This window comes from Pelodiscus sinensis, chromosome 26, assembly GCF_049634645.1.
Source record: "Pelodiscus sinensis isolate JC-2024 chromosome 26, ASM4963464v1, whole genome shotgun sequence".
NCBI lineage: Eukaryota > Metazoa > Chordata > Testudines > Trionychidae > Pelodiscus > Pelodiscus sinensis.
The window spans coordinates 11,434,713-11,461,892 of NC_134736.1; the positions used below are offsets into that span (position 1 = coordinate 11,434,713).

At 43.8% G+C, this 27,180-nt stretch overlaps 1 protein-coding gene across 15 annotated transcripts in view; it reads right to left on the reverse strand.

The window, feature by feature from the left end:
- ARHGAP32 (Rho GTPase activating protein 32) overlaps positions 1 to 27,180 on the reverse strand; it is a 465,356-nt gene that overhangs the window by 263,536 nt on the left and 174,640 nt on the right. For all 15 annotated transcript variants that reach the window (XM_075909249.1, XM_075909242.1, XM_075909245.1 and 12 more), the window contains one exon: positions 6,288 to 6,396. In XM_075909249.1, coding sequence (XP_075765364.1) covers positions 6,288 to 6,395 — 108 coding nt within the window. In that variant the 5' untranslated portion in view covers position 6,396. The remainder of the gene's footprint in view (positions 1 to 6,287; positions 6,397 to 27,180) is intronic.

Consider the following 27,180-nt stretch of genomic DNA (forward strand, 5'->3'; position numbering starts at 1 on the left):
TTCCATCACGGGATGGCTGATCATAATGTAATCTGAATGGTGAATAGAGTCCTGATTTTTATCTTACACCTGAAGTAAGTCAGGTCCAATTCCAATGAAGTTATCAACTTGATGTGAGCACAAAATGAGGCTTGTGTCTCAAGGCAGCTACTTAAGTTAGTCAAATGCAAGTTAGTATACACTCACTATGTATGTCAACAGATCTAACATAGGTAGAAATCCCAAGTGCATTATGAATGACCAAACTATTGCTACATAAGGCATACAAATCAGATGAGAGATGTTACAGTGAATCTAGGGAGCATTCACCTGGTCCAATAAGGAATTTGTGTCTGAACTTTCATACATCTAGAATTTCTACATTATATGGTAAGGCTAAAGTTCCACGTTAAAGACTGACGCAATAAGATGGCCAGCCATAGACTATAGTCTAATGAGTAAGCAATACACTCTGAGCTGGAAGGATTCAGTTGCTAGTCAAAGAGAGGATGTGATCAACTCAACCAGAATCATAGAATAATCATAGAATAATAGGACTGGAAGGGACCTCAAGAGGTCATCGAGTCCAGCCCCCCGCCCTCAAGGCAGATTTACTGAGCTGGCAGAGAGGGAATTGTCAGGGGAATGATAGTACCTTCCAAGTAGGGATGTTAAGTAGCAATTAATTTGTTAGTAGAGTAGTCAATGGAATTTCCATCGACTACTGGAATACTCGATAAGCACTTCCGCGATCTGTCTTTGAAATGTACAAGAGTTCCCAGCGGGGGCTCTTGTGCATTTCAAAGTTGGAAGGCGGCGTGGAAGTCCCGCTAACTCCAGTTTCCACGCAGGGCACTTCCACTTTGAAATGACAAGAGCCCCTACTGGGAACTCTTGCACATTTCAAAGCGGCAGCGCCACGTGGAGCCAAGGGTCCCAGGCTCCACGTGGCGCTGCCGCTTTGAAATGCCGTGCGGGGCCTGGGGTCAGAAGACCCCAATTTCAAAGTGGCAGTGCTGCACAAAGCAGCTGACCCCGGGCTCTGTGCGGTGCTGCTGCTTTTAAGTACCCCCCTTCATGCTGCCTCTCTCTCATAGAGGCAGCGGGGGGGGAGGGAGGTAGAGGGACTAGTCAACTATCCTGCCAACTAGTTCTTTACATCCCTAATTCCAAGCAGGAAGAAAAATAGCCAATCATAAAGTCAAATGCTATTGGTTCATGATGATCATAAGGCCACCTCATGTCAAATAATCCCTGCTGGCATCTAGCTCCAAACTACATGGGTACTTGATTGTACTGCAAATTTAGGCAAGAGACAACCTACCAGATGAGGAAATAAATGGGTTCTGTAGAGACTGATTCCAAGAATGCAAAAGTGATAAAAGTGGATGCTAGATGTTAATGCAGCCTTGCAAAATGGTAATGAAAATTTACCAGCCCAGGTACAACAATCCTGTCACAAGAGGAGGAGAATGGGGAAAAAAGCCCTGAATATTTTGTTCATCTAGTAAATAAAAAGTATCTTTTTAAAACATTTTGCCTTAGGCAGAAGGGAAGTATCATTATACACATATTAGAGGTGGAAAAACTGAAGCACAGAGATGTGACATAAAAAAGACTGCCTTTGCCTGTTCCATATTAAAATGTCTCTAGTCTTCAAGGTCTTGCAACATGTATCATGAGGACAAAATACCCACTACTTGCTGCAGTAAAACCACCCCAACATGCATGGATATAAGTTCTGAGTTTGCTACCTAACTAAACTGCCAAGCTTTAAGGAATATCCGTGAGTAAAACTGAGGCCAAGATGACAACCATGATGATGATTATCAAGCTGGAAAAAGTGAATCTTTTAGTCTACTATAAACGGTGATTGAAAATAAAACAGCAGCAGAATTATGCCAGGAGGCTTGTTTTGCCTCCTACAGATGGAATTTGGGTATTATTGTTTTGGTTTGGGTTTTTTGAGACATCTTTTCCATCTCAATGAAGGGACTATCATACAACATTTTGATATTACTAGCCCTACCATACGGATAACTTGGCCTCAAGCAAAAGCTGTTGAAAATGTGCTGCTTGCCATCACTCAGAAGTCATCCTGTTATGTCACCCCAGGAATATCATAAAAATTCAAGATGACAAGTATGCTACAGCACCAAAGGCGTTGACTGAACACAGTAGAAGTAACGGGTTAGTGTAATCTTCAGTTGAAACTCTACAGAAGTCAACAGAATTCAACAACCATGAATATAGTCCAAATAAATACATGCATATTTAAAAAGCACTTCACAAATACCTGAAGGTGAACGTATTCTGAAAAGTGACTAAAAATGTCCTCATGAAATTACATTTATCATCCACCAATGATTTACAGAAAAAAATTGCTCAATTTAGTAGTAAAAAAATCCTAAAGAAATGGCAGGGTGTTTTTCTAGGATCTGAAATTCTTCATCTTAGGAAGCACTTAGCTAGCACCATGCTCCTGAAGACACGAACACACGCTCCTTGCTGAACAAGATGGAATAGGAACAGACTTTGTTCTCATGCACATAGTATCAATGGTGTCCCTATGCAACTACCTGCCAAGTTACAGTGAAGAAGCAGTATGAAGTTCAAACAAGAAAAAGAAACATACAGAGAAAGAACAATCCAGAAGGGAACGACTAGAGACAGAATTAACGAAGGGGGGATGGAAGTAAAGAGTCAGATACAAGGCAATACATGGAAACAACCCTTGGCACAACCACACTGGTGAACCTAAAACTTTTTTTTGGTGCTTGAAAATAAACTTTGGAACAATATATCATCAATATAAGCATACATGGTGCTCTCTTTGAGAGTTTCCCTACCTGTAAAATGAAGATGTAACCCTACTATGAGGTAGATGATAACTCATGTTCTAGGTACACTTGTTATATGCATGTTTTCTGAATTTTATGTAAAAGAACAATCGACACAAAAAATACCCCATTTAAAATCATCAGTTATCAAATCCTCTCTCCTGTGTTAATGATTCATGTAGGTATACCTTCTTCTTCCAATTGTTCTAGCAAACATGATTTTGAATTAAAAATATCCTGCTTAGTTACTCTGTATGATTCTTGCATGGCTTCAGAAGCAGCACTTTTATTTGAACTGAGCCTCATCAAGGTTTGTTGGCTCTGTGAAACTAAGTGATGTTGAAAAGCATGCTTTCTCACTGTCGGGCACAGAATGAATCCAGGATATCCAGTGGCATTGTTTTAAAGGTCATTGGAAAGGTGTTGCTCTATAAAAACACTGCTGCATATAACTTATGGATGTGAAAATTCCATTGCTACCCAGATCTTCTAGGGACTCTGATGACTTTGCCTCAAAGACCGAGGAAGAAAACCTCAAGAAATATTTTGAACTGACAAAATGTCATAGTTTTTAAGAAGAGCCCAGGGGATTTAGAATCCTGACCTTCAACCAGGCTGTTGGCCTGGAACACTAAATGGCTACATCTGCAAGAAGTCTGCAGACACAATTAAATTGTTTCCTGCAGTGTTACCAATTAAAGTATTCAGCCCTCCCTGTCAGGACATTAAGATTCCTTACAAGGAAAAATAACCCTGGAAGGTCATGGTAGGATTGCCTGAATATCTGGTCACTGAAACACTGCAAAAGCCAAGAACCCTCATCACACAGTGTAGGGGAGGAGTTAAATTTTCTGCAGCTACACATTCACATACAGGGGCAGACAGAAGCGGGTGCTCGCAGGGAGCTGACTTGAAAGCTGGCTCCCGTTGTGTACTGTCTCCTATCTGCTCCTTCAGTATCAGAGGCAGTAAGGGGGGGGCAGGGGGGTTGCATGTAATCGAGCAGGTTAACCAACGAGACCAGGCTTATCAGTTAATGTGTACTCATGTACATGGTTAACAACCCTAGTTAATACACTGTTCATTTATAAGCATTGGATTTAGAAACACACTCCCTCTGCAATAATGCAAATTCCCTTCCTCCCCTAGAAGGCATGGCTTGCTCTCTCAGCAGGGACAGCTAGAAGCTCTCTTAGCCTTAGATACGTTCTGCTGGTAAAGCTTCCAGCATGGGATATTGGAACTGCTGCGATCATCTAATGTTTGAAATGTGCTGGGGGGCGGGGGTGGGGAAATGTAGAGGGAAGGAAAGGAGTGAGAATGAGGCCAGACACAATAACAAGAAAAGAGAAAAATATTATAAAACAAAGAATATTTATCCTGCTAGCAACAGCATCCCCTTTCAGGGTATGTCTACACTTGCCTCCTAGTTCAAACTAGGGAGGCAAATGAAGCATACCGAAGTTGCTAATGAAGCGCGGGATTTAAATAGCCCGCGCTTGATTAGCATATTCGCGTCCGGTCGCCACTGTAAAAAAACTGTAGCCCGAATTAACTCGCCACGTGTAGATGCGGTAGTCCGATCCAAAACCCTTCCCTCGAATTAACTGGTACTCCTCGTACAATGAGGAGTAACAGTTAATTAGAGGGAAGGGTTTTGGATTGGACAACCGCGTCTACACACGGCGAGTTAATTCAGGCTACCGGCTTTTTACAATGGTGACCGGCCGCGAATATGTTAATCAAGTCCAGGATATTTAAATCCCGTGCTTCATTAGCAACTTCGGTATGCTTCATTTGCCTCCCTAGTTCGAACTAGGGGGCAATATAAACATATCCTCAGTTCAAAACAAAAGGCACAGACTCCTCCACAAACATCAATTTAGGCATCAGGAAAGTGCAGAAGTGACAATGTTGAATTGCCTGCCCAAAAGGTATGAAAATAATTTGGGGCATGGCCCTTACTTTTAAAATATTGATCCTCCTATCTTTGCCCTTCTAGGTGACAAGTCCCCCTTTCCCATGCATAACAAGCCCTACAAATCAAAAGAGAACAGCAAAACCACAACATATTTACTGACCACAAATGAAGATGGCTAGTGTTGTTTACTAGCAGCAGTTTACTTGGAAGGACTGTGTACCAAAGTCTTCTAAAGCAGAGGATCAAAGCCCATCCCAAACATACTGAATCCGTATCTCAGTCATTGGAACAGAATTTCTTCATCAGAGTAGTTGATTCAGATCAGAAATTGTAAAATGAACACACACTACAACAGTGTTTCTTAAACTTTTTAAGACCGAGGAACACCAATTTTTATGGGGAACACCAAGGATTTTTTTTGTTGAGGAAAAAAAAAGGAAAAGAAGTTAAGTAAAAAAAAACCAAACAGTTTGCCCTTTTATCAGGAGGGCGGCCACTTTGAACTTTGTTTAGGCATTGCCCTTTTAAGTACGGCCATTTTGAACTCTGTTCTCCGTGGCACACCTCCAATTGCCTCACGGCACACCGGAGTGCCACGAAACACACTTTAAGAAACGCTGCACTACAAGCTCAAGCCAGCCCTCCATTAACAGAAGTCAGGCCATTTATCGAGGCCACCAGGAAGTAAAACCTTGGATATTAGGAAAAGCTATTTTCCTAGGAGGGTGGAGAAACACTGGGATAGGTTCCCTAGGGAGGTGGTGGAATCTCCATCCCTAGAGGTTTTTATGTCCTGGCTTGACAAAGCCCTGGCTGGGATGATTGAGTGGGGATTGGTCCTGCTTTGGGCAGAGGGCTGGACTCAATGACCTCCTGAGGTTTCTTCCAGCCCTAAGATTCTATGAAGCCCTCTGAAGTTACTAACAAAATAACAGCCTGATTTCCAAAGCTGAGCAACCCCAGCTCCTGCTGGAATCAACCTGAGCTCAAGGTGCTCAGCTCATTTGAAAAATCAGGCCACAGCTGCCTAATGGCTCGACCCAATGCCCGCTTTCCATTGCCTTCACTGAGCATCGAAACACGCACTAGCCAGTTACTTTTCTATTGCTCTAGTCACTGTGGGGCTTAAGTTTTCAAGCCACTGTTTTATTTATGTGGACACAGCCAACATATTGCTAATTTTCTCTGTACAACATGGTGTATTAGTAAAAACATTCCCTTTGAAGATGTTCCCCTCGCACCGGAGATAGTTGCCGAAAAGGAGATTAATTCGGACTAAAAATCATTGTGACATTATGGACCATTTAATTGATTTTTAAACCTGCTTAGGGGCATAAATAGGACAGACCCTCCATGCGTGGGTTTTTTTCTCATTACTGAAGTTCAACAGTTGCAAGAGGAAGGAATGCATTTCACTCTTCAGACTACAGCACAATCAGTGTAATGATTGGAAACAGAGAAATATATTGTCAATATCTATTACTACAAAAGGACCGACGGGCAGCTCATTCTAACACTGATCAGGACAGAAAATAACAATGCTTTACCATAGCACTGAGTGTCTCTTCCCAGTCTGGCCTCTCTCGGGGATGAATGCTTCTCTGCAGCTCTGGAACAAAGTCATCCTCTTCTGTATGTACAGAGGACTTCATCATTCTAGAAAGACAGACAGACAGACATGCTTGTTTCTTGCTTACAAATCTCTAGTAAATCATACTTATGACTTCATGTTGGTGCCACTTCAATAAACTCTTTCACATCAAAATGCAAAGGTTTTAAATATCTGGAATCAATGGATTTTTCTTATTTTTCCAAGCATATCAGCAAAAAACAATCTCGTTGAGACATTTTCTTTCCCAACCTAACTTATAAAATCAAAATAAATCAATAATTTAAAGACCTCATGCTAATCACTGGAAACTTGAAAAAAAAAAAAAAACAACCCCAAAAATGTAATTCTTTGGTGGTCGGTATATTCAAGGAATTCAAACGCCTGGCCAGACAAGCAAAATTAACCTCATGAATATAACAACGTCTGTCAATAACTACTTCTATCACCATCTGCTGCGCCACGTTCTCTCCAAATGCTTGAGGGGGAAAAGATGGCCCTTGCAGCATGCCTGGACAGTTGTTATATCAAGACTCTGATGGGCCTAAGGCACGGATGAGGAACCTTTTTTGGGTCGGATGCTGCTGACCCAGAGGAAAAAAAGTCAAGGGCCACACACAAGCAACAAACAAAAAAATCAACCCTCACTGACAGACAAGCAGAAAGATACTCCCCACATTTCTCTCCCACACCAGAGCCTCAGGGGCCAAGTCTAGTATATTTTCTGCTCTCCAGCCCCATGGTGGGCAGCAGGGGGGGCTGGAGTATAAGCACAGGGTCATGAACCTCGGGGGCAGGATCCAAGCCAGCTGGGGGCCACACCCAGCCCCCAGGCTTGAGACCCCCCCCACTCTTAGCTTATGAAAGGGGTGGGAAATAGTTTTTGCCCAGGGGGACACTTCAAAAATTTCTGAAGTAGCCTCGGGACACCCCGGAGGGGGTGGGGCCTAAACAAGAAGGATGGGGCTACCCTTTGCCCTCCCTTCCCACTAGGCACCCATGCCCTAGAAGAGGCCTATCAGGGTCTGGGGGCTGGGGAGTAAGCAAAGCCTCCTCCGCTCCCCCCCCCCCCCACCCACCCTGCGAGCAGCGAACAGCACTTCAAAGTGCCATGTGCTACTGGCAGGGAGGGGGAAGGCTTCATGTGTGCTCCCCCGCCCCCAGGTCAATAAAGGCCTGGGGGCAGGGTAGCGCACAAAGCTTTCTCCGCTCTGCCTCTGCCCTGCAAGCAGCGCACCGCGCTTTGAAGTGGATCCAGCCTGTGGAGGCCCTTTTGCCCACCCCTGGCCTATGCTTTGGGTCATGAGTTGTTGCAGGGCTTGTGTGTTTCCCCCTAACTACCCTTGACTCGCACTCATTGCAATAGCGTTTATGGGGTGCTCAGCAGCTATCCCCAAAACATCTGCAATTAAGGAGGATCTCTTTTTCAAACACCTTGCTCAGTTTATTGTTGTATTCCGACACAGAGACTGTTATGGACTTGGCTGGAAACTCAAACCTTCTAAAAAATTATTTACAAAAAGGTTCCCAATTCACCTTGAAGGCATCTCTATCATTATGGACTGAGGTACACATGTCCACAGGCTGGATAAACGACATTTTGCAGAGGACAGAGGCAAAGATCTAAAGCAGTAATTCCTGCTGAGTGTCTGGTGGGATTATTCCCAGATTCATTAACATGCACAATTCAAAGCTAATCTTTATCAATTTTATTTATTTAAACCATTTCATTAATCAGCAGTTCCTCATTTAACACGTGCCCGCTTAACACGTTTTCGCGATAGCACGATTTTTTTTTTTTTAGGGAATGTTTTTTTAATTATACAACTGTCCCCGCAACACAGTAACACGATTTCCCCAGCTGGCTTGATATCGGTGGCTACGCGGGGCTTCCCCTGCCTTCCTGCAAAGCGGCAGAGGGTTTGCCGCTTGCCGCACCATTCCCCGCTGACTCCCCCTCGCCAGATGCTTTGCCCCCTCTCCTCTGCCCCTGCTTCCTCCAGTGGCTAAATAAGAGCAGATGAAGAGTACAACAACTGGGCTGTTACAGGTATGAAACAGCCAATTAACTTTTGGCTTATGCAGGACCAAGGATACCAATGGCGTCACGCTAGTACTGGATTCCATAGCATATCAAACATAGAATAAAGCTCAATTATTTGCCCTCCTGCCACACATCCTGTTCCAGATCTGTGATTTAAACTGTGGTTTCATCCATGTTGCCAACAGCTGGAGCAGCGGTAAGACATAAAGGCTAGCTGTAGTGCACATTTGGACAGGGATCTCTGCAAATATCTGCTGGATCTCATCTTCTCTCCCCTTCTCATGCGACTGGACCCAAGTTTATGAGGGGAAAATTCCTCACTTCAGAAATGAGACAATATAAAAAGGGTTCCGGGAGGACAAACCATCTTACAAACCAGCTGGCCCTCATGTACAAAGCCCCATATACTGTTCCATAACCATCACTGGCAGAAGGAGAGTCAGGAGACACACCTAATGACATACTGATCTCAGATCGAGATCTATTAAACACACACATTCTAAAGCATGTAGCACACTTCACACTGCTGACTCATACTAATGGATTGTGTACATTATACAACAGGTACGGAGTGCATGATTTAAACCTCTAGCAACAGACAGGCCTTGTTTCAAGACAGTTTTTGTGAAATTTTATACTTAGCTTCACAACTGCATTTTTGTCATCTCACAGCATTAGAAAACAAAATACTGAATGGATGCTTTCCCAGACTAAAATTCTTAAAATAACCAAGCCACTAATTCACACTTTTATGATCAGATTACAAATGGGTTTGCTACACTATTCATCAGACATGATGGCAATTCGCACCTCAGATTAATTATCAGGCAGCTGGTTGCTTTAGTTTGCTTACTTGCTAGACAAAAAGGTTTTTTTTTTTTTTTGCATGTCTTAGATTCCATCTGCAAAATGAGACCAAAAAAAGTTTCCTCCAGTGGCTAAGCACGGCATTTTTTGCACATTTTTCTCATGAGTTTTAATGAAGTTTGCAGGAGGATGGTAACTGGCAATTTCACCTTGAAAAGTTACAGATCTTAGGGAATCTCTCAGAATAGTGAAATAATCAGATTGGATATATAAAGACACAGGAATCAGCGGGAAGCTTTGACCAAACAGCCAATCTACAAAAACTGAACATATTCTCCCCTTGTAACACACAGCATTTAGCTGAATCTAACTGGAAATTTCTCTCCAATCCCACCGACCCACTTTGTTCCAGGAACAGGTCATTGAATCTTAGAAGCTGAAAGGGTCAAAAGACCCATCAGTATCAGTTTTCCCTGGCTGCTCGGGTCCTCAAGCTGTAGTGATCTCACTTACTCCACCCCAGGAGGTAAGAATGAGCCCAGAGCACACGGATGTTAAGTCTGGTTGTTTGTTTGACAAGGATTTGAGATGGGATAGTTCCAGGTGGACAGAGAAAGAAACTCTCCTTGTTGGGATGACACTACGCACCTAGTGTCATTTAGGAGCTCAGGAGGCCGAGCTCTCCTGGTTTTTGATCTCAGTGACCAAAAATGCAGCCCTGACGAAGTGATTAGTTTTGTGCAATGTGTGGAATTAATTTACCATAAGTTCATACAAGGACTATAGAATGAGGAAGGGGACTAACAGAGGATGAGTAAGTTCCTGACCTCAGTCATGTCACTGGGAGTTCTGCGCTTGACTCTAATGGGAGTAGACTTGTGCCCATACAGTGTATTCTAAAAATAAGCCTGCAAATCAGCAATCACAGTTTCCTAGGAGCTCTCCCACAGCCTTAATTATGCCCCAAGACAAACTGGAGCAGCTCCACAGGAGCATTCCTGTTTATTAGCCAGTATAGTTTTTCAAAACCACCTGATTGTGCATACAAACCAGAGACTCCCTGCTCAGCGATAAATTCTTCCCATCACCTCCCCTTCCCACCACAAATCTGAAAATGCATCTAGCATATTTACCTAAAGCAGCTGTTTTGGCTTCTCACAGTTCATGCAGGGGCAAGAGTGGCTATGGCTTCCTAATTACACATTTTAAACAAACAACTGATTTTGATATTTGCCAGAGTAGCTCTCTTGGACACCTCAAGATTCAAGCAAGTAGCATGCAATTAGGCCAAACCCCAAACAACTACTCCTGGAAACAAAGGAGTTAGTTTCTCAGAAAATTACACACATTTTATACCTGTCCATAAGCCACTTTCCTTCTTCAGTATTTTAACAAAAACTGCTTGGAAGTCATATCTCTGAGGCAGAAGCTGAAGACGGAGGATGACAGGTGTGCAAGGAGATGATAGGTTAGACTCTTTACTTTCTTTTGCGGCATGACTCTCCCCCCGCCCTCCAAAACTGCCCTGAATTAAGCAGAATAGCCCCTGTATCTCATAAGAACGGCCATAGTGGGTCACACCAAAGATCCATCTAGCCAGTACCCTGTCTTCCAATTGTGCCCCAATGCCAGTGCCCCAAAGAGAAAGTTCAAAACTGGTAATCATCAAGTGATCCATCATCCCCTGTCGCTCATTCCTCCACCTGTCTGGCACAAAGGGGAGAAAAACTCACCGTCAGGAGAGGAATGCACTACTCTGATACTTTCCTTCCATAGGTGCCTCCAGAGCAGAGATGGGCAATCATTTTTGACGGGAGGCATGCCAAGATTTTGGAAGGTGGTCGAGGGCTACACTCTTCCATGATATTAATGGTGGTGGTGCAGGGTCTGGGATGGAGGTTGGCTGTAAAAGGGACCTTGGGGTAAGCTATTGGGGTGCAGCAGGGAGTGGGGGGACTGGAAGAGAGTTTGGGTGAAGGAGGCAGTTGTGACCTTTAAGGAGAATGGGGAGCAGGGGTTCGGAATGTGACCTAGGAGAGGGGGACTGGGATGCAGGAGTTTGGGTTATAGAGTAGGGTAGGAGGGGATTGTGGGCTGGGGTTTGGGGTGCCAGATCTGGGAGGGGGTATGAGTGTAGGCAGGGGGCAGAAGGTTTGGGTATGTTGAGTAGGGGGTCAGAAGGATGGGGAAGAGAGGAGCTGGGTGCAGGAGACTTAATAGCGTGTAACCCAACCAGCCTGCCTTCCTGCAGAGCTTAAAAAGTTTCTCAGCCAACTATCCAGCCAGCCAGCCTGTCCACCTCTCCCCACAGGGATGTATGACCATGTGCTTATGTGAATAACTAAGCTGGAGTGGAAGGGGTGTGGTGCTTCGTGTGCTGCCTGCTATTCAAACAGGAAGCTCCCACTGGCCAGTTTCTGGGCAGAAACTGGCCAATGGGATTGTGCTGTGGGCCTTATTTTTCTCAGGCCTGTGCCAGAGTCTACATAAAACATGTCAACATGGAGAGAAGGAAACATGCAAACTGGGTGGAAGAGGGAAAAATTATCCCAAAGATGCTTTATGGACCGAAGTTTGCATAGAGAATAATTAATTTTTCCTCATACAGCTTCACCTCATTCTCCATAAATAGGGTTAGAATCCACTTTCAAATGGAATTTTGCCATTGACTTCCAGAGGAGCCAACTCTGGCCTCTCCAAGACTCCTGTTGGAGGCATCGTAGATAGGGCCCTATAAAATTGAAGGCCATGAAAAACACGTCACTGATCATGGAACATGGTCTCCCCTCATGAAATCTGGTCTTTTGTGTGCTTCTACCCTATACTATACAGATTCCATAGGGGGAGATCAGCATTTTCTCAATTTGGGGGTTTGCAAGTTTATTTTAGGGGCATCACATTAGTGCCTCCTTCACATCTGTGCTGCTTTCAGAGCGTGGCAGCCAGAGAACAGTAGCTGCTGGTTGGGTGCCCAGCTCTGAAGGCAGCACTCCAGCAGCAGCAGTGCCAAAGTAAGGATGGCGAAGCCATACTAAGCCATCCTTGCTTCTGTGCTGCTGCTAGAGATGGCTCTGCTTTCGGAGCTGGGCTTGCAGCCAGAAGCTCTGCAGCTGCCCAGCTCTGAAGGCAGTGTGGCTGCCGCCTGCAGTAGCAGAATTAAGGGTAGCACTACTGCAACCCCCCCGTACCCCGCCCGCCCCCCACAAACACACAGTAACTTTGCAATCCCACCACAACTCCTTTTCAGGAATTCTACAATTAAATCATAGAGTTGTAACTTGCTGAAATAATGACCATTTATTATTTTTCAAATCCTATGACCATCAAATTGACCATGATGGATGGTGAATTTGACAGGGCCCTAGTCATAGCACACATGCTACAGACACATTCTACTGATTCATCCAGGAGCCTGTCACATTCCTGTTCTAGGAGATGAAGGGAGCATGAAACTTTTCCTAGCATGAAAGGGAGTATGAGTGGGACGTGTGTCCATCTTTCCCCGAGGCGTGGCTAATGGGGGTAGGGGGCATAGCAAATCACACATCCCATTAAACAAGGATTATATTTAAGGGCATATCTACACAAACTGTGCTTGCAACTGCACCACTGCAGCGCATCTGGTGAAGACACGCTATGCTGATGGGAGAGAACGCTCCCATTGGCATAATGAAATCACCTCCGCAAATGGCGTAGCGGTGTCAGCAAAAGGGCATCTCCTTCCGACATAGCGCTGTGAATATAAGCACTCATGCGGATGTAAGTTATGTCCATCAGGGAGGCTGTTTATTTGCATAAAAGCAACATAAACTATACTGACACCGGCTGTAGTGTAGACATAATCCAAGAATACCTAGCACAATCTGCACATTTTATCTGCCATACATCAGGAAAAGGAACAGAAAGACTTATTATGTTCCCGGCCACAGATTTCTTATACACAGGAGGGAAGGGGGAAACAAATTAAGTCTCAGTGTTATTTTACATAAAATATTAAACACAGATATATTGTAGATATTAAACACAAAACAAAAAGACTCATGCGGAACCCTCTCACAAAAGCCTCATATGCATCCAAATATAAACTGGCATTTAATATTTAATCCATGATAAAAACAAATAGGTCTTCTATTTAAAATGGTATTTGTTAGTCTCTTTAGTAACTCTGAATGACCTTCAAATGCAATCTGGCACTATTACATTAATAAAAAAGTTCTGTCTGTATAGAAAACCATTAAGCAATCTCTCCCCAGATGAATGAACCCTTCTCCACTGTAAATTGAAAATCAAATGTACTGTAACAAATATTTACAAGACATTTTACAAAATTCACAGCTCGCATTTGCACCTATTTCTGGTAACCTTAAAGATCACTGGTAGGGTGAGTTACCAATTTCAAATTACAGATGGGTACATTTCATGTCATATTAACACCACTCTCAGCAAAACATCCTGATGGCCTTTTCAGGATCCTTAAATCTAATTTACTGATCCCAACAAGTACGACATTTCCATTTCTCCTGGTGAGGAATTAAACACTCCAATTTAACACCTGCAATATTCTCCCAGCAGGGCTCACTTACTACACTGCATTACCAAAGGTTAGACCCTGCTACAGAACACACATCTACATGATATACACATCTATACAGATATAACTGCATCTACTAGGGATGCAAGCGACTAATCGACTAGTTAACTATCTGATAAGCAAAAGTTTATTCGATAGTAGACACACCAGTCAACAGCTGCTTTCCTCTCAGAAAGAGCCAGCAGGGGCTCTTCTGCATTTCAAAGATTAAAATGCCATGTGGAGCCCAAGGCCATGTTTCAATCTTTGAAATGCACAAGAGCCCCTGCTGGGGCTCTTGTACATTTCAAAGGCGGAACACCACACTAGTCCTTATCGACTAATCAAATAGTTGATGGAAATCCCAGTGACTATTCAATTAGTTAATTAATTGAAATGTAACATCCCTAGCATCCACCTACTTAGAATTGTGCCACTTTAAATAAACCCGGTACAGTTAAAGATCTACAATCTTCAAGTGTAAATGAGGCCTTACTTTTCAGACAATCACCATGTTCTGCTGGCTCCTTCTCTTGCTCAAGATGCATGAGAGACACTTGACAGATTTTGCCTTAGGCCAGGTCTACGCTAGACCCAGAAGGCTGGCTTAAAGTACGCAAGTCCAGCAACATAAAATACGTAGCTAGAGTCAGCTTACCTTCAGCCAAGCTTGTCACGCCTTCACAGGAGAAGGCTGATAGGAGCACAACTGGAGCCGTCTTCAGCGTTCGATTTAGTGTTTTAAACAGACCCACTAAATCAAACACCAGAAGATTGATTCCCAGTGTAGCGAGTGATGATATGGCCTTAGTAAGTGTTATTTACTTAATATTTGAAGCTAGATCCTCAGCCAGTATCTTACATGCCAATAAGCACTTAAACACCCTGATGACCAATGCTGCAAAAAACAGATAGGCAAATGGAAGCTGCATCAGTGTTTGCAGTATTTGTTTTACTTCTTACAGGAAATACAGCAAACAATGCTTCTTCTGAGTGAAAATTCATTGTGCACCTTAAATGTCCTCCATTTTGAGGGGATGCTACACCCTACCAACAGTGCACGCAAATAAGGTGTCCCTTTGCTACTATTGTTGGAAATTATTTACATCAGAAACAAAGATTAATGAAACAGGGGGGAAAAAATGTTAAAACGAATGGTCCTGCAGCACCCTAGAAACTAACAAAACATGTAGATGGTATCATGAGCTTTCGTGGATGCAACCCACTTCATCAGATGAATGGAGCAAGGGGTCCAGAAGTACAAATAAATAGCAGAAAAAGAGAGGATGGGGAGAGAAAGAGAAGGGAAAAAAATCTTGTAAAATAGAGTGTCCGTGCTAAATGAGGCTAATAGAGTGGGCTCAACGTGCCCAATCCTTAGCTTTTGATGGCATTAGGGGTTGAATGTAGTGGCCCATCCAGTTCGTATCTTTGTTCAAACCTTGATTAAAGGTGTCAGAATTGCAGATGAAGGCAAGTTCCGCAGCTTCTCTCTCTAGCTGTTTTTTTAAATTGCTTTGTATTAGTATGGTCACTTTTATATCCATTAATGAGTGTCCAGCCAAGTTAAAATGTTCCCAAACAAGTTTCTGTGGGTTACTGTTTCAAATATCTGATTTGTGTCCATTAATCCTTTGTCATAGAGTCTGTCCAGTTTGGCCAATATACATGGCAGAGGGGCAATGCTGGCACTTGATGGTCCATGTGGTTCGGTCCTGTCTTCATGTCGCTTGTATAGATGTGTAGACAGAGCCATGAGCGGCAAGTTATATGGGCTCGTGGTGCCCATACTCCAGCAATATTTAGAGCCTAGGGCCTTGCTCCACCAATATTTGGAGCTGGGTCCCTCCCCTGGCTCTGAATATTGCTCCTCCCCCCTGGCCCCAGAGCGTCCCCGGAGGAGAAGAGGACTTGTAATGGGGTGCCCGCAGCCCCAATGTGACGGAGCACAGGGGCTCCACCACTGGTCACGCCACGGCAAGCTGTTGTGGAAGGCTGGCCCCGCCCCCGTGCCCTTGCTGCGCATGTGCACACTGCATGCCAGACAGGGGTGTCAAGATGCGGAGGCCTTGCCCCTGGGCGGACACTACAGCGAGCGGGCCAGCCCCACCCCCGTCCCCTTGTGGCGCATGCTCATGCCGTTCCAGGTATTTTAAATGCTGGCGGCGTGGCAGGCAACCCCGGGCCCATGGGGTGAGCTCAGGTAGGTGCCCACTCTCCTGAGGCAGCCGAGACCAGGCAGGCAACCCCGCGGGGCGGATGCTCACACCCCACAGCCCCAGAAGAAATGGACAGCGGATGCCGGAGCAGCCTATGTCCCCTCGACGGGCAGTGGGGTGGCAGGGCCTGATCCCAGACTCCAGCCCCACTGCCCCGCAAACGGGAAGGCAGAAGGTAGGGGAGGGGGAAAGATAGTGGGAAGGGGTGAGAGAGGAAGGGGCTTGTGCTGAAGGGAGGGGGACAGGTCAGGAGAAGAAAGGGGAAGGTACCAAGAGACAGCGTGGAGAAGAGACAAATGGCAGGGGGCCAAGTGCAGACAATGAGGAAAAGGGCAGGAGGGGAGGTGTCAGTGGGAAGGGGACAGGGTGATGCTGGGAGGGGAGAGGGTAAGGGTGTTGGGAGCTAGAGGGGGGAGAGGGAAGTGCTGGGAGAAGGTTTGAAAGAGGGGGTGGGCATGAGGAAGGCGGGGATGGAGCAAGTCATGTGCGAGGGCACAGGGGAACGGGGGCACAGGGTGGTGAGGGGGTGGGCATCAGGGAAAAATAGGACAAAGGGGGCAGGGGCAGTGAGGGAAGGGGGCGGCACCAGGAGGGTGCTGGTAGGGGTCATGGCTAATGGGGCACCACCAAAAATTATACAAACCTGCTGCCCACGGACAGAGTTGGCACCATAGTTTATTGCAGGGGCGGGTTCCTGGGTGAATATGATGCAGGTGTGCTGTGTGGTTGCTGAAAGAATTTGTTTCAGGTTAGGGGACTGTCTGTAGGCGAGGAGTGGCCTGTCCCCAAAGGCCTGTGAACATGAGGGGTCTTTTACCAGCATAGGTTGTAGATTGTTAATGATGCACTGGAGGGTTTTGAGTTGGGAGCTGTAGGTGATGAGTAGTGATGTTCTGTTATTTTGTTTGTTGAAGAAGCTGATGTCTGGGTACTCATCTGACTCTGTCAATCTGTTTTTTCACTTCCCCATGTGGCTATTTAAGTTTTAAGAATGCCTGACAGAGATCTCTGTCTCTGGGACTAGAGCAAATGTGGTTCTATCTTAGAGCCTGGCTGTAAACAATAGATTGTGAAATGTGCCTTGGATGGAAGCTAGAGGCATGTAGGTAAGAATAATAGGTTTCCAGTATAAGGAGGTTGAAATGTGGGTTAGAGTCATTTAAACTAGCAGTAAAAATCCCATGCGTTTTACATTTCCAAATGGAATATCCGCATTCTGGTCTTGGTCACACACGTGACCAAGCTGGTAGGCTGAGATGTAGGGTAATCATGGTCATGGACTACTGCATGTTGACAACATACAGATTGATGGCACTCCTTTTCCAGGAAGATGACACATTACCTGCTAGGTGTCGGATGGCTGGGAAGCTGTGCTAGCAAAGTGGTATTATGCATTTGGAAAGTTAGGCTCCTCACATCAGACAGTTAATGGTCTGTTTGACAGATATTCATTCTTTGGTGGCTGTATTTTTTTTTAATTAAATGCCATGCCTGAACTTTGGGTTATGCTCCCCCAAGGAGGCATTAGGCATTTCAGCCATCCAGGATGATTTCCCCTCCAGTGACTTTTCTCTCTGACCTCAATTTAGGCGGTGAGGATGGCTGATAACGGATTTATTATTGTATGTAGTATTTATACAGCACCATGGTTGTGAATGGGACTTCTTGGCCTACTGAGAAAGCATGAGGAATTTATGATCCAAATGTATTTACAACTCTACTGATAGTGATGTTTCTTGACATGTTACTACCACTGAAGGACTCCCTCTCTGATGAAGGGGAATAGCCAGTAAAGTCCCTCTATGAATGGAGGAGGGAGGGGGACTTCAGTCCTTCTTCTGCAGGCTTTCCTAAAGAGTACCTGGGGATGGGAGGCTCAGGGATGGGGAAGTCCCAGACTGGGGAAGGGGGAGGGAAGGAGAGACACAGAGTGCACCCCCAGCGAACCCCTTTTATCTATCTCCTTTCTGTACAGTTTTATGAGAAGCAATCAATTCCAGGCAAATTCCATTTTCCTGGCACAACCAAACCTTTACCTTGCTTTAAGTTATGATAAAAGGAAGCTGCATTCCAAATTTGGTGGTCCTAGCTCTTACCAATTAGGAGGAGTTCTTGACCAGATGGACAAACACAGACTAATGGACAAACAAACTCTCAAATGCATCTGAAGAAGTTGGCTGTGCCCACAAAAACTCATGATACCATCTACATGTTTTGTTAGTCTTTAAAGAGCTACCAGACTATTTGTTGGTTTTTTAAGTTTATCCTGTACAGACTAACTCAGCTACCGCCTAAAGCTTCTCAAATACATAGCAGATTCAGTAAAAAGAAAACTCTTCATGTCAAATGCTTGTATCTTGTATACAGGAAGAGGAAAGTTGGAAAATGAGAAAACTGGAAACCTAGAACTACAGCATGATTTATGTGGTGCTGGTGCAATCCTCAAAGCAGCTAAACAGAAAACTAGAAAATGCTCAACTTGTCTTTATTCCAGACCTAAAACCTATCACCTAAGGGAAAGACAGGCACTAATTGGCGAAAGACAAATGTTTCTTCAAGTAAATATGCCTGAGTCTCCTCTGCTCCACAAAACCTATAAACCATCTTGTTAGTCTTTAAAGTGCTACATAGTCCTGTTTTTTGTTAAAACTAAAGCTGGTACTGAGAGTCTACTGAGAATAATCACGCATTTTGGAAAGCAGAGCCAACACAATAGCTCATGAAAGACGACATGGGAATTGAAGGCTCAGAATACTGACCCAGGAGACTAATTCATTTCAAGTGTTTTAAATCAGCATTGTCAACACTTTACTGATTATATTATGTCTGTCTGTATTATGTGAAATAGCATATCAAGTCTGTCTCGAGGAATCATGCAGGCTGGAGATGGAAATGACCTACTAGGTCAGCTAATCCATCTCCTTGCCAATGCCGAAGTGTTCTAGTGCTTCTCCCAATCTGGGCAGAACAAACACATATATTGTATTTCATCCTCAATTCAAAATGAGAAACTGGCATAATGCATTGTTTCAACTGCATTTTTGTTGAATTTAATTTGGCTGTGCTCTACAAAGTTGCAAACCACAAACCCAGCTCTCATACAGAAATTCATTTAGTATTTAGAAAACTGTTTTTTATTTTATAAATAGGGCCCCTACCAAGTTCACAACCACGAAAAATTTCAGATCATCCGTATATCCAAATTCCAAACAATATTGCATATATAAGTGAAAGTTTCAGTAACAAGGCTTTAAGTGCATTTTTATTTTTGGTTGTTCAGTGTCATTAAAAACAACTAATCACTCTCACTTTCTATGCATCACTAAAGGAATGAGATTTCCAGAAAACAGACATTATGAAAACATCTTTCCAACAGAAGAAAAAGTCTCTTATTTTTCCAGCATTAGCTTTTCAACTGGAACTTTAAAAACCTTAGAAAAGAGCAGCTGTTAAAAAAAGAAAAATGAGATGCTTTAAATAAATCCTTTTAAAGACTAGTAATGGCACTCTAATTAATTTTAGAAAATGCCACAGTGAAATAGGTCAGTCCCACCATTGTTAATATACCTTGTTACTGACTCCACTTAGTAGGCTAACACAACTGTAACATTTAATCAACATACTGTTTCCTTGCCCTCTAAAACCTTGATCAGTCTCTCTCTTTAGTCTCTGGACAAGCTGTTAATACAGGCTGTGATGCAACCAATCAAGTGAAATGTTCTGCGCATCTGAGGTTCAGTTGAACTTTGGAACTCGAAAGTATCTATCAATTTGCCTAAAGTGTTTATTAATTTGCATGAATATTTAAAAGGCAGTTTCTATGCTGCCATTAAAGAAAAAATTGCACTGGAAAGCCTAGATCATTCAGAGTTCAGTAGCTCCGGGCAACTTCTATTATTCGATGGACTGTATTTTAGCAAAAACCATTGCTAAGGTTCTACAGCAACAAAATTTCACCCCTGTAACGGTCATAAACGTTTTCCAAGTATACTTACACTCCCCTCCACACACACATTTTATTTCACCAAATCCTTTGTGATACCTACTTGACAACAAACAAACCACACAATACTCCAATTCTGGATGTCACTTCATGTGTTTTCAGTTGTAGATAAACTTGGACTGGCTGTCAAGGTGACTCCCTTTGTTTAGTGTCAGATAAAACATCTCTGCTAGAAAGACCTTGACACCCCTGATCAGGGGGCAAGTGCCCTCAAGGTGTCAAACAGGCCAAAAAAAAAAAAAAAAAAAGTAAAAAGAAAAAAAACCAAAGCCACCACTCCTAATTTTAAAATTGTGTGTTTAAGAATGTAATCCCAAGCCAACAGATTCACATAACCCATATAAAATAGGCTACGTCTACACTAGCATTTTTGTTGGTCAGGCCTGTGGGGGGGAAATGCACCCACATCCCCCGTGCGACATAAGCTAAATTAACAAAATTGCCCATGTGGTCAGTGACATGTTGGCAGGACACTCTCCCACCAACATAGCTGCTTTTTAGGAGTAATTTAATTATGTTGATGGGGGAGTGGTCTCCCATCAGCATAGAGTGATTACACGAGACAACTTACCGCAGTGTAGCTGCAGCCGTAACACTGTACCACTGTAAGCTGCGTAGTGTAGACATGGATATAATCAATTCATCAACATGCTAGAAAGAGCCAGAGCAGCCGAGATTCAACAGAGCTGTCCATTATGCATGTCCAAACCCCTAGGTTTGGTGGTTTTGTTTACTGATTTTCCATCTTTCACACTGTTGTTCTGTTAAGCTCCAATTCAACAGCACTTCCCTCTTTAGCAAAGCACTGACATGTACGTATGCTCAACTCAGAGAGAAAACCAATGTATCAAGTGAAGCTCACTAGTGCATTGCACTGTGCTTGCTGAAAGTAGTGTAAAAGGTAAAACTGCACTAATGGTGACAAATTCTGTTCTAATGATCTTATGAAGTAACAAAGGTCAAGATTTTTTTTTAATGTAAAGTTGTTCTCCCCCCCCAACCCATGTTCTATTAGAATTTTCAAAGTACAAAGCATCACTGTGCCCCAATCCTACAACATGCACACAACTGAGCATAGCATTAGAACAAGTTGATTAGAAACAAGGAAAGACAGTCTGGTGCTTAATGCACTAGGCTGGGATTTAGAAGAGCTGTGAGAAGCATTGAGCTCTGGTAATTTGCACCATTTGAAGATGTGCTTCTTGGTTTCAGTTCTTGCTTCTGCCCCAGACTTCCTGAGCAGGTTTGGACACGTCAATGTATCTATCCTAGGTCTCATTCCCCTTCCGTAATACAAGGCTGTTCTTACCCTCTTCCCTCTCCCTTCTCAATAAACAAGAGATTGTAAACCAGTAGTGAGTTACCTGCGGCCCATTGGGGGTCAGTGGGTAGCCCAGGAGACATTTTGTTTACCGTTGCCCACACGCAGGGTTGCCACATTACGCTGGTTTCCATCCATGTAGTTTTTTTCCTACTGGGATTACTAAAGTGACATGCACATAAAGCACAGACACATGAAGAGAGGTGTGTGCTGTCTGCACACAGCACTGACTGAGAGCCATGGATCAAAGCGCTGCTACAGTTCAATTAGCACACCTCAAAAATCTAGATACATAAGCACAATTAGCAACACTACCCTATCCCGGGAGACACTCTTGGGTACAACAACCTTGCAGCCCAGTGAGATGAAGGAGGGCCACGCATGAGACCCACTCACTAGCCTAGGTTTCTTATCACTATTGCAAACACTTCAGAACAGAGATTTTCTCTTACATCTCTGTACAGAACTTAGCACAAAGCTGTTCTGATTTTAACTGGGGCCTTCAGGTGCTGCCTTAATACAAAATAAGAATCTGAAACCAAATTGTCTTAAATTTTGGAAAATTTAGACATGATCCAAAGTATTTTCAAGTAGCAAACACTGACTTGAACTTGGCTACAGGGAATTAATTCTGGCCCATCTCCACTTTGAAAGGTTTACTAGCCATTTGACAGCAATGAAAAACTCGAAAAACATTTCAAAATTGCACTGGAAAAGATGCTTTCAACACACCAAATAAACAAGTGTGATCAGTCACAATTAGCCTTGCGGTTGTACAATGATAATCACTGTTCCTAACATGAGACAACACTTAAAACATGTTCATTCAGCTAGACAGCTTAGCAGAAAAAGCTTCACTCCAACTAACTCAAATGTTAATGTGACTTTCATTCATTCTTGCAGGGTCAAATGTTTAATTGTCCATACCTTTATGCAGATAAGCTCCCACCTACACTACAAAAATAGCCATGTTTAGAATAGTCTGCGCAGCATGGTGACAAACTGTGGGTAGTCACGTCACTTCCAAGATATTAGCAAGATAGAATGATGTTTGAAGCCATGAGATGGTCAAGAGGCATATACGCTGAACACATGGCCCATGGGGCACCAATAGTACCGAGATGCATAAGCAGGACTACCAATGAGGGACACAGTCAGGGAATTAGCCCAGATTTTTACTTGGCAGACTGTAGCTCCCAACAGAGAGCCTACCCCAGATACCAACACACAGAAGGACAATCCTCACCCATTTACATAACCGCGCTACCATGACTAGCTCTGCAACACTTCCCATGGGTGACATACCCAAACACTTATTCCCTGCTACATAAAAACTTGCACATGTAAATCTAGGTCAATGCAGGTTATATACTGTATATATCTTGTGACTTTCTAAGCAAGACTTAATTTTACCCCAGATGTACAGAGCCGTTCCTTTAAACCTGTGTAGTTGATGGAATTTCCATTGATTAGTCAATGGGGCGGGGGGTGCTCACTATCCCCGCTGCAGCTCTGCTGTTTAAATGTAGTAGGAGCTGGGTGTGCAGGCAGCCCAACTCCGACAACATTTAAATTGCAGAGCCATAGCGAGGTTAGCGCCCGATGGCGGCATGAGCCAGAACTGAACAGTCCCAGCTTGTGCTGGCTCAGGGACCATTCCAGCTCTGCCTTTTAAATGTAGTAAGAGCTACCTGGCTCTTTTACTACATTTTAAAAGGCAGAGCTGCAGTGGGAGACCCGGCACAAGCGAGGCACCTCTTATCACATTTAAAAAGCAGAGGCGCAGTGGTCGAGGACCCCGTGCAAGCTGGAACTGAAGCAATTCCTGCTCACGCTGGGTCCCCCGCTTCACCTCTGCATCCCCTGCCCCCCTCCAGACAGTGCTGAGGGGAACCAGCTTTTAAGCCAGCTTCCCCTTGCTGCTTCGAATATAAGAGGCAGCGAGGGAGGGGAGAAAGCAAGTAGTCGAGTAGTGACTAGTCACTTATATCCCTGTGTGAAATATGTGAATTGTCATGTTAAATGTTAGCAATAATAAAAATTTTAAATCTGTTACTGGACAAACTTCTATTGATGAGAGAGACAAGCTTTCCAGTTACACAAAATGCTTCTTCAGGTTTGGGGGAGAGAGGTACTCCCTGCGTCAGAATTAAATGCAAAGTGGAGTGATAGTTTAGCATAAGCATGCGCAGATCGCCCGAACCCGGCTCTTCTGGGTTGCAATCTACTCGCCACGGGCGAGTAGATTATATTATTTGTCGAGCCCTGAGCATAAATACTGTAATTAGCACATATTCTGAGGGCTCAATCAAAGTGAGGTGACGCACTAATATCACTGCCCTCACAGGACCCCCCTCCCCCCCAAAAAAAGATGTTAGTAAATGAACTCACGGAGCAAAATGATAAAAGACAAAACCACCATACCACCTTTTCACAAACTCTTTTCACAAAAGGATAGCTGAACTCTCAGCCACTGACCCCAGCTCTGCATAATTTTTGGTGGTGCCTGGAATGGGTCCAAGCATAGTCATTCCATCGATAGGACGGACCAGAGAAACATCCCCATGCCTGGTGCTTTGGAGAGGAGGGGGAGTCCCATGCTGCAGAGGAATGAAGGGTCCAGGCAGCCTGGAGGGCTAGCAGCAGCCAGCAACCTGGCCATAGCCTGCCGCTCACTGCCCTGCCCCAAAGGCTCCCATTGAGGGAGAAGCTGGAAGCTGGAAAGAGGCAGGATATGGGTGGAGGTTTGGTGAAAGGGATGAAACAGGGCTGGGGTGGAGCGGCTGGCCCCCACTCATTCCCCAGGCCACCATGGACCCTGCACCCCTCTGGAACTCAGGGCCCCCCAAAGTGCAGGGTCCCCCAAAACACAGGGCCTGGGGAAGTTGGCTCTGAAATACAAGCCCAAGCATTGGTCTGGTGCTGGCCCCATGTTCTGGAATCCTGGTGAAGCCCGGGCAGCATGGGCCCATATGCTTGCTGCCTGTGCTCTCAGCCTTCATCCTCAAAGGAGTCCAGCTCGATACTTTCAAATGATGAGTCTAAGAGCACAAATCTGTAGCTTTCCTAGACACTAAATATCATGTCTTACTAAAGAAAATGTATATATGATTTAGCATATCCATGTGGCCAGTAGCATCGAGGACGACATGGTGGTTTAAATGTCAGTGGTCACAGGCATCCTCTTTACCTACAATTTCTGCCATTATTGCAATGCAGCAATATTATAGAAGAAAAAAGACTAGCATAGGCACCTCCTTAGAGAACTACATTTAGCTCAGTACACACCCAGGTGAAAGCATGATTATGACAGTCTCCCTTCATTCCCCCACTCCCATCCACAAAAGGCCTGAAAAACTGCATTAAGCCCTAAGCATGATGTCTCAATCTCTGCTTTAAAAGAATATGTTAAAGGAATCAGTCTAAAAGACCCTGGAAAAGCAGAAGGCAATATCTCTTGGATTTTCCCACACTGAGTGGTGCACATTTAAATCACCATGCTGTCCAAGATGCTACAAGCATAGACAGACCACGTGGTGGTAAAAATGCTTGCTGCTCTTCTGTGAGATACCCTTCAACATTGACTCCACCAGCTGTTGCAATGGCTTCATGATGAGTTCTAAATTTGCCAGTGACTAGGATGTGAACCTGCCAGTTCAGTGGGAATAGAAATCACTTCATCAACACTGAAATAAAACCACTGTCAGTTTGGGCCTAATGCACAAAGGTAGAAGAAGGTGGCAACTCGATCACAGCTTCTGTACATCCATCATAACTTTTCTAGGCAGTTTCTTAAAGCAAGAGCTCACCGAAACTGTTGTTCACTAGGCAATCTGCAAAAGAGAAGACTTCTCTCGGTGATTGCTTTGCACAGGAAAAGACGACAGCTCAGCCATTTTTTTAGAGCTATCACTGAAACACAGGGCAGGTACTACTGAAATAATGCCCACAAGAAGTAAGCTAATATTCTAACATATATAGTTAAAAAAATACTAGTAATTCTCTCCTGGTTTCTTATGGCTTGATTTTAATAGAAGGCCCCTGAGAGCTTTTGTATAGGTACCATTTTGTACCTAAAATCCTGAGGAAGGTTCAGGAACACTCATAAATGGACCCAAATATTCGAAAAATCTAAACCTCCATTTAATTTTTAATTATCTCCTGTTAAAGAGCAACTGAAGTGGTTACATGCTGAGCCCATGAAAATACTCCTGCTTATTCAAGGGGCCTAATGGGAGCTGATAAGCCCTCGGTTGCTTACAAAATTTGACTCTAAATAATCAAGAAAAAAAAACTCATTCTGTGTCTAGCTTACTTAAGTTATGTCTACTCTACTGGAAACTTTTTCATGCAGGGGTGTGATAAACTTCGAATGTTGCCAGAATGCTTTGAGGGGGCATCTCAAAATTATTACTAAAACTCCTCACAGTTAAAGTATCATGCATGCCTTGACCAATTAAATGAAGAAAAAGTGTTATCCTGTGTCCACACTAGGTAAAAAGGTGTGGCAATGTTGGGGTCACCTCATACGTGTTAGCTAAATTTTAGCTAATTACAACCTTAATGTTTTAACCTAACAAGGACAAAGCCATAGTGAAAGGACTGATTTACTTCGGAAAAAAATGGAACTAATGAAATGGTGAAATCCCCTAGAAAAACCAAGTTGTCCCAGTGCAAAATATGCTGCCCTGGTGTAATTATTGGTGGAACTCCTATGTTACACCAATACATAATAGAAGCTAAACCAGGATAAATATCCCAGTATCAACAGCTCCTTGGAGTACCAAACGGCAATTATTTTGTCCTGCTGGAATAAATTTTGATTGTTAAATCTATTTTAAAAGAAAAACACAAAAGAAATCCTGATCCTCTTGTCTAATGTTCTCCAGGGTACAGCTGCAACCACTACTATCCAATCATTTCACCTTCAACGCCCACACACGCATTTGTGTTACAAAGCATTCGCGCTGGCATGCATGTCTGCAATGAATGGAAACCCTGCTGCTATGTTTCCAGAGATGAATAGGAGAAGAACAATTAGCGAAGGCTTCAATCTAATTTAGATTATGGGAGGGGAGGGTCCCTGTGGAGACAAAAGGATAGTTGCATCATAAACCAAAATTTAACTCTAAAGACCACTGAGAGGTTTTTGGGGGGAGTAGGTTTATTGCACTGTAAGACAGAGCATTGGTGGTGATAGCACCTTTGTTTTTTGTTTGGGGAAGGGGAGGAAGGAAAAGTAAAACCTATTTTTTTATTATTATTGTTTTGGTTTTTAGCTTCAACATGAAGTTCTTGCCTTTTTTGTGTATGAGCATTCTAGGTCTTCCAAAATGGATAAAGGCAATACCTCATCACTGATCTTTTATTATTACTATTATTTACTACTATTACATTCGTACAGTATTCCTTTTGTGCCATGTGGTTACGTCAAGAGAGCTCTCCCAGCGCTGTGCAGGTCAGGGGTCGGAAACCTAAGCCCCATCCCCCGCAGCCTTGATCCAACCTGTCAGGCTTGGGGCTTTTCACCCATAGTGGGGCTGAAGTGTGAGGGGCCCCTGACTTGCATGAGTGAAGTGAGTGTCTCTTTTTTCTGCTTATCAGTTGGGGTCCACGTCCATGAGACACTGTAGTCCACATCCATGAGGCACTGGTTTACACAAGCGTCTTACTTGCTGCATTGGGAGGGTAGAGGGGTGGGTCACACTCTTGAGCCAGAAAGTTGCAGCACAATAACATGACAGGATACTATAAGATCTTTGAGGCAAGGACTAGCTAAATAAACAAAACAAGCAAAAGATGAGAGTAGGAAATATTTATCCTCAATTTTACTGATAGGGAACTGAAGTACAGAAAGATCAAAAGAT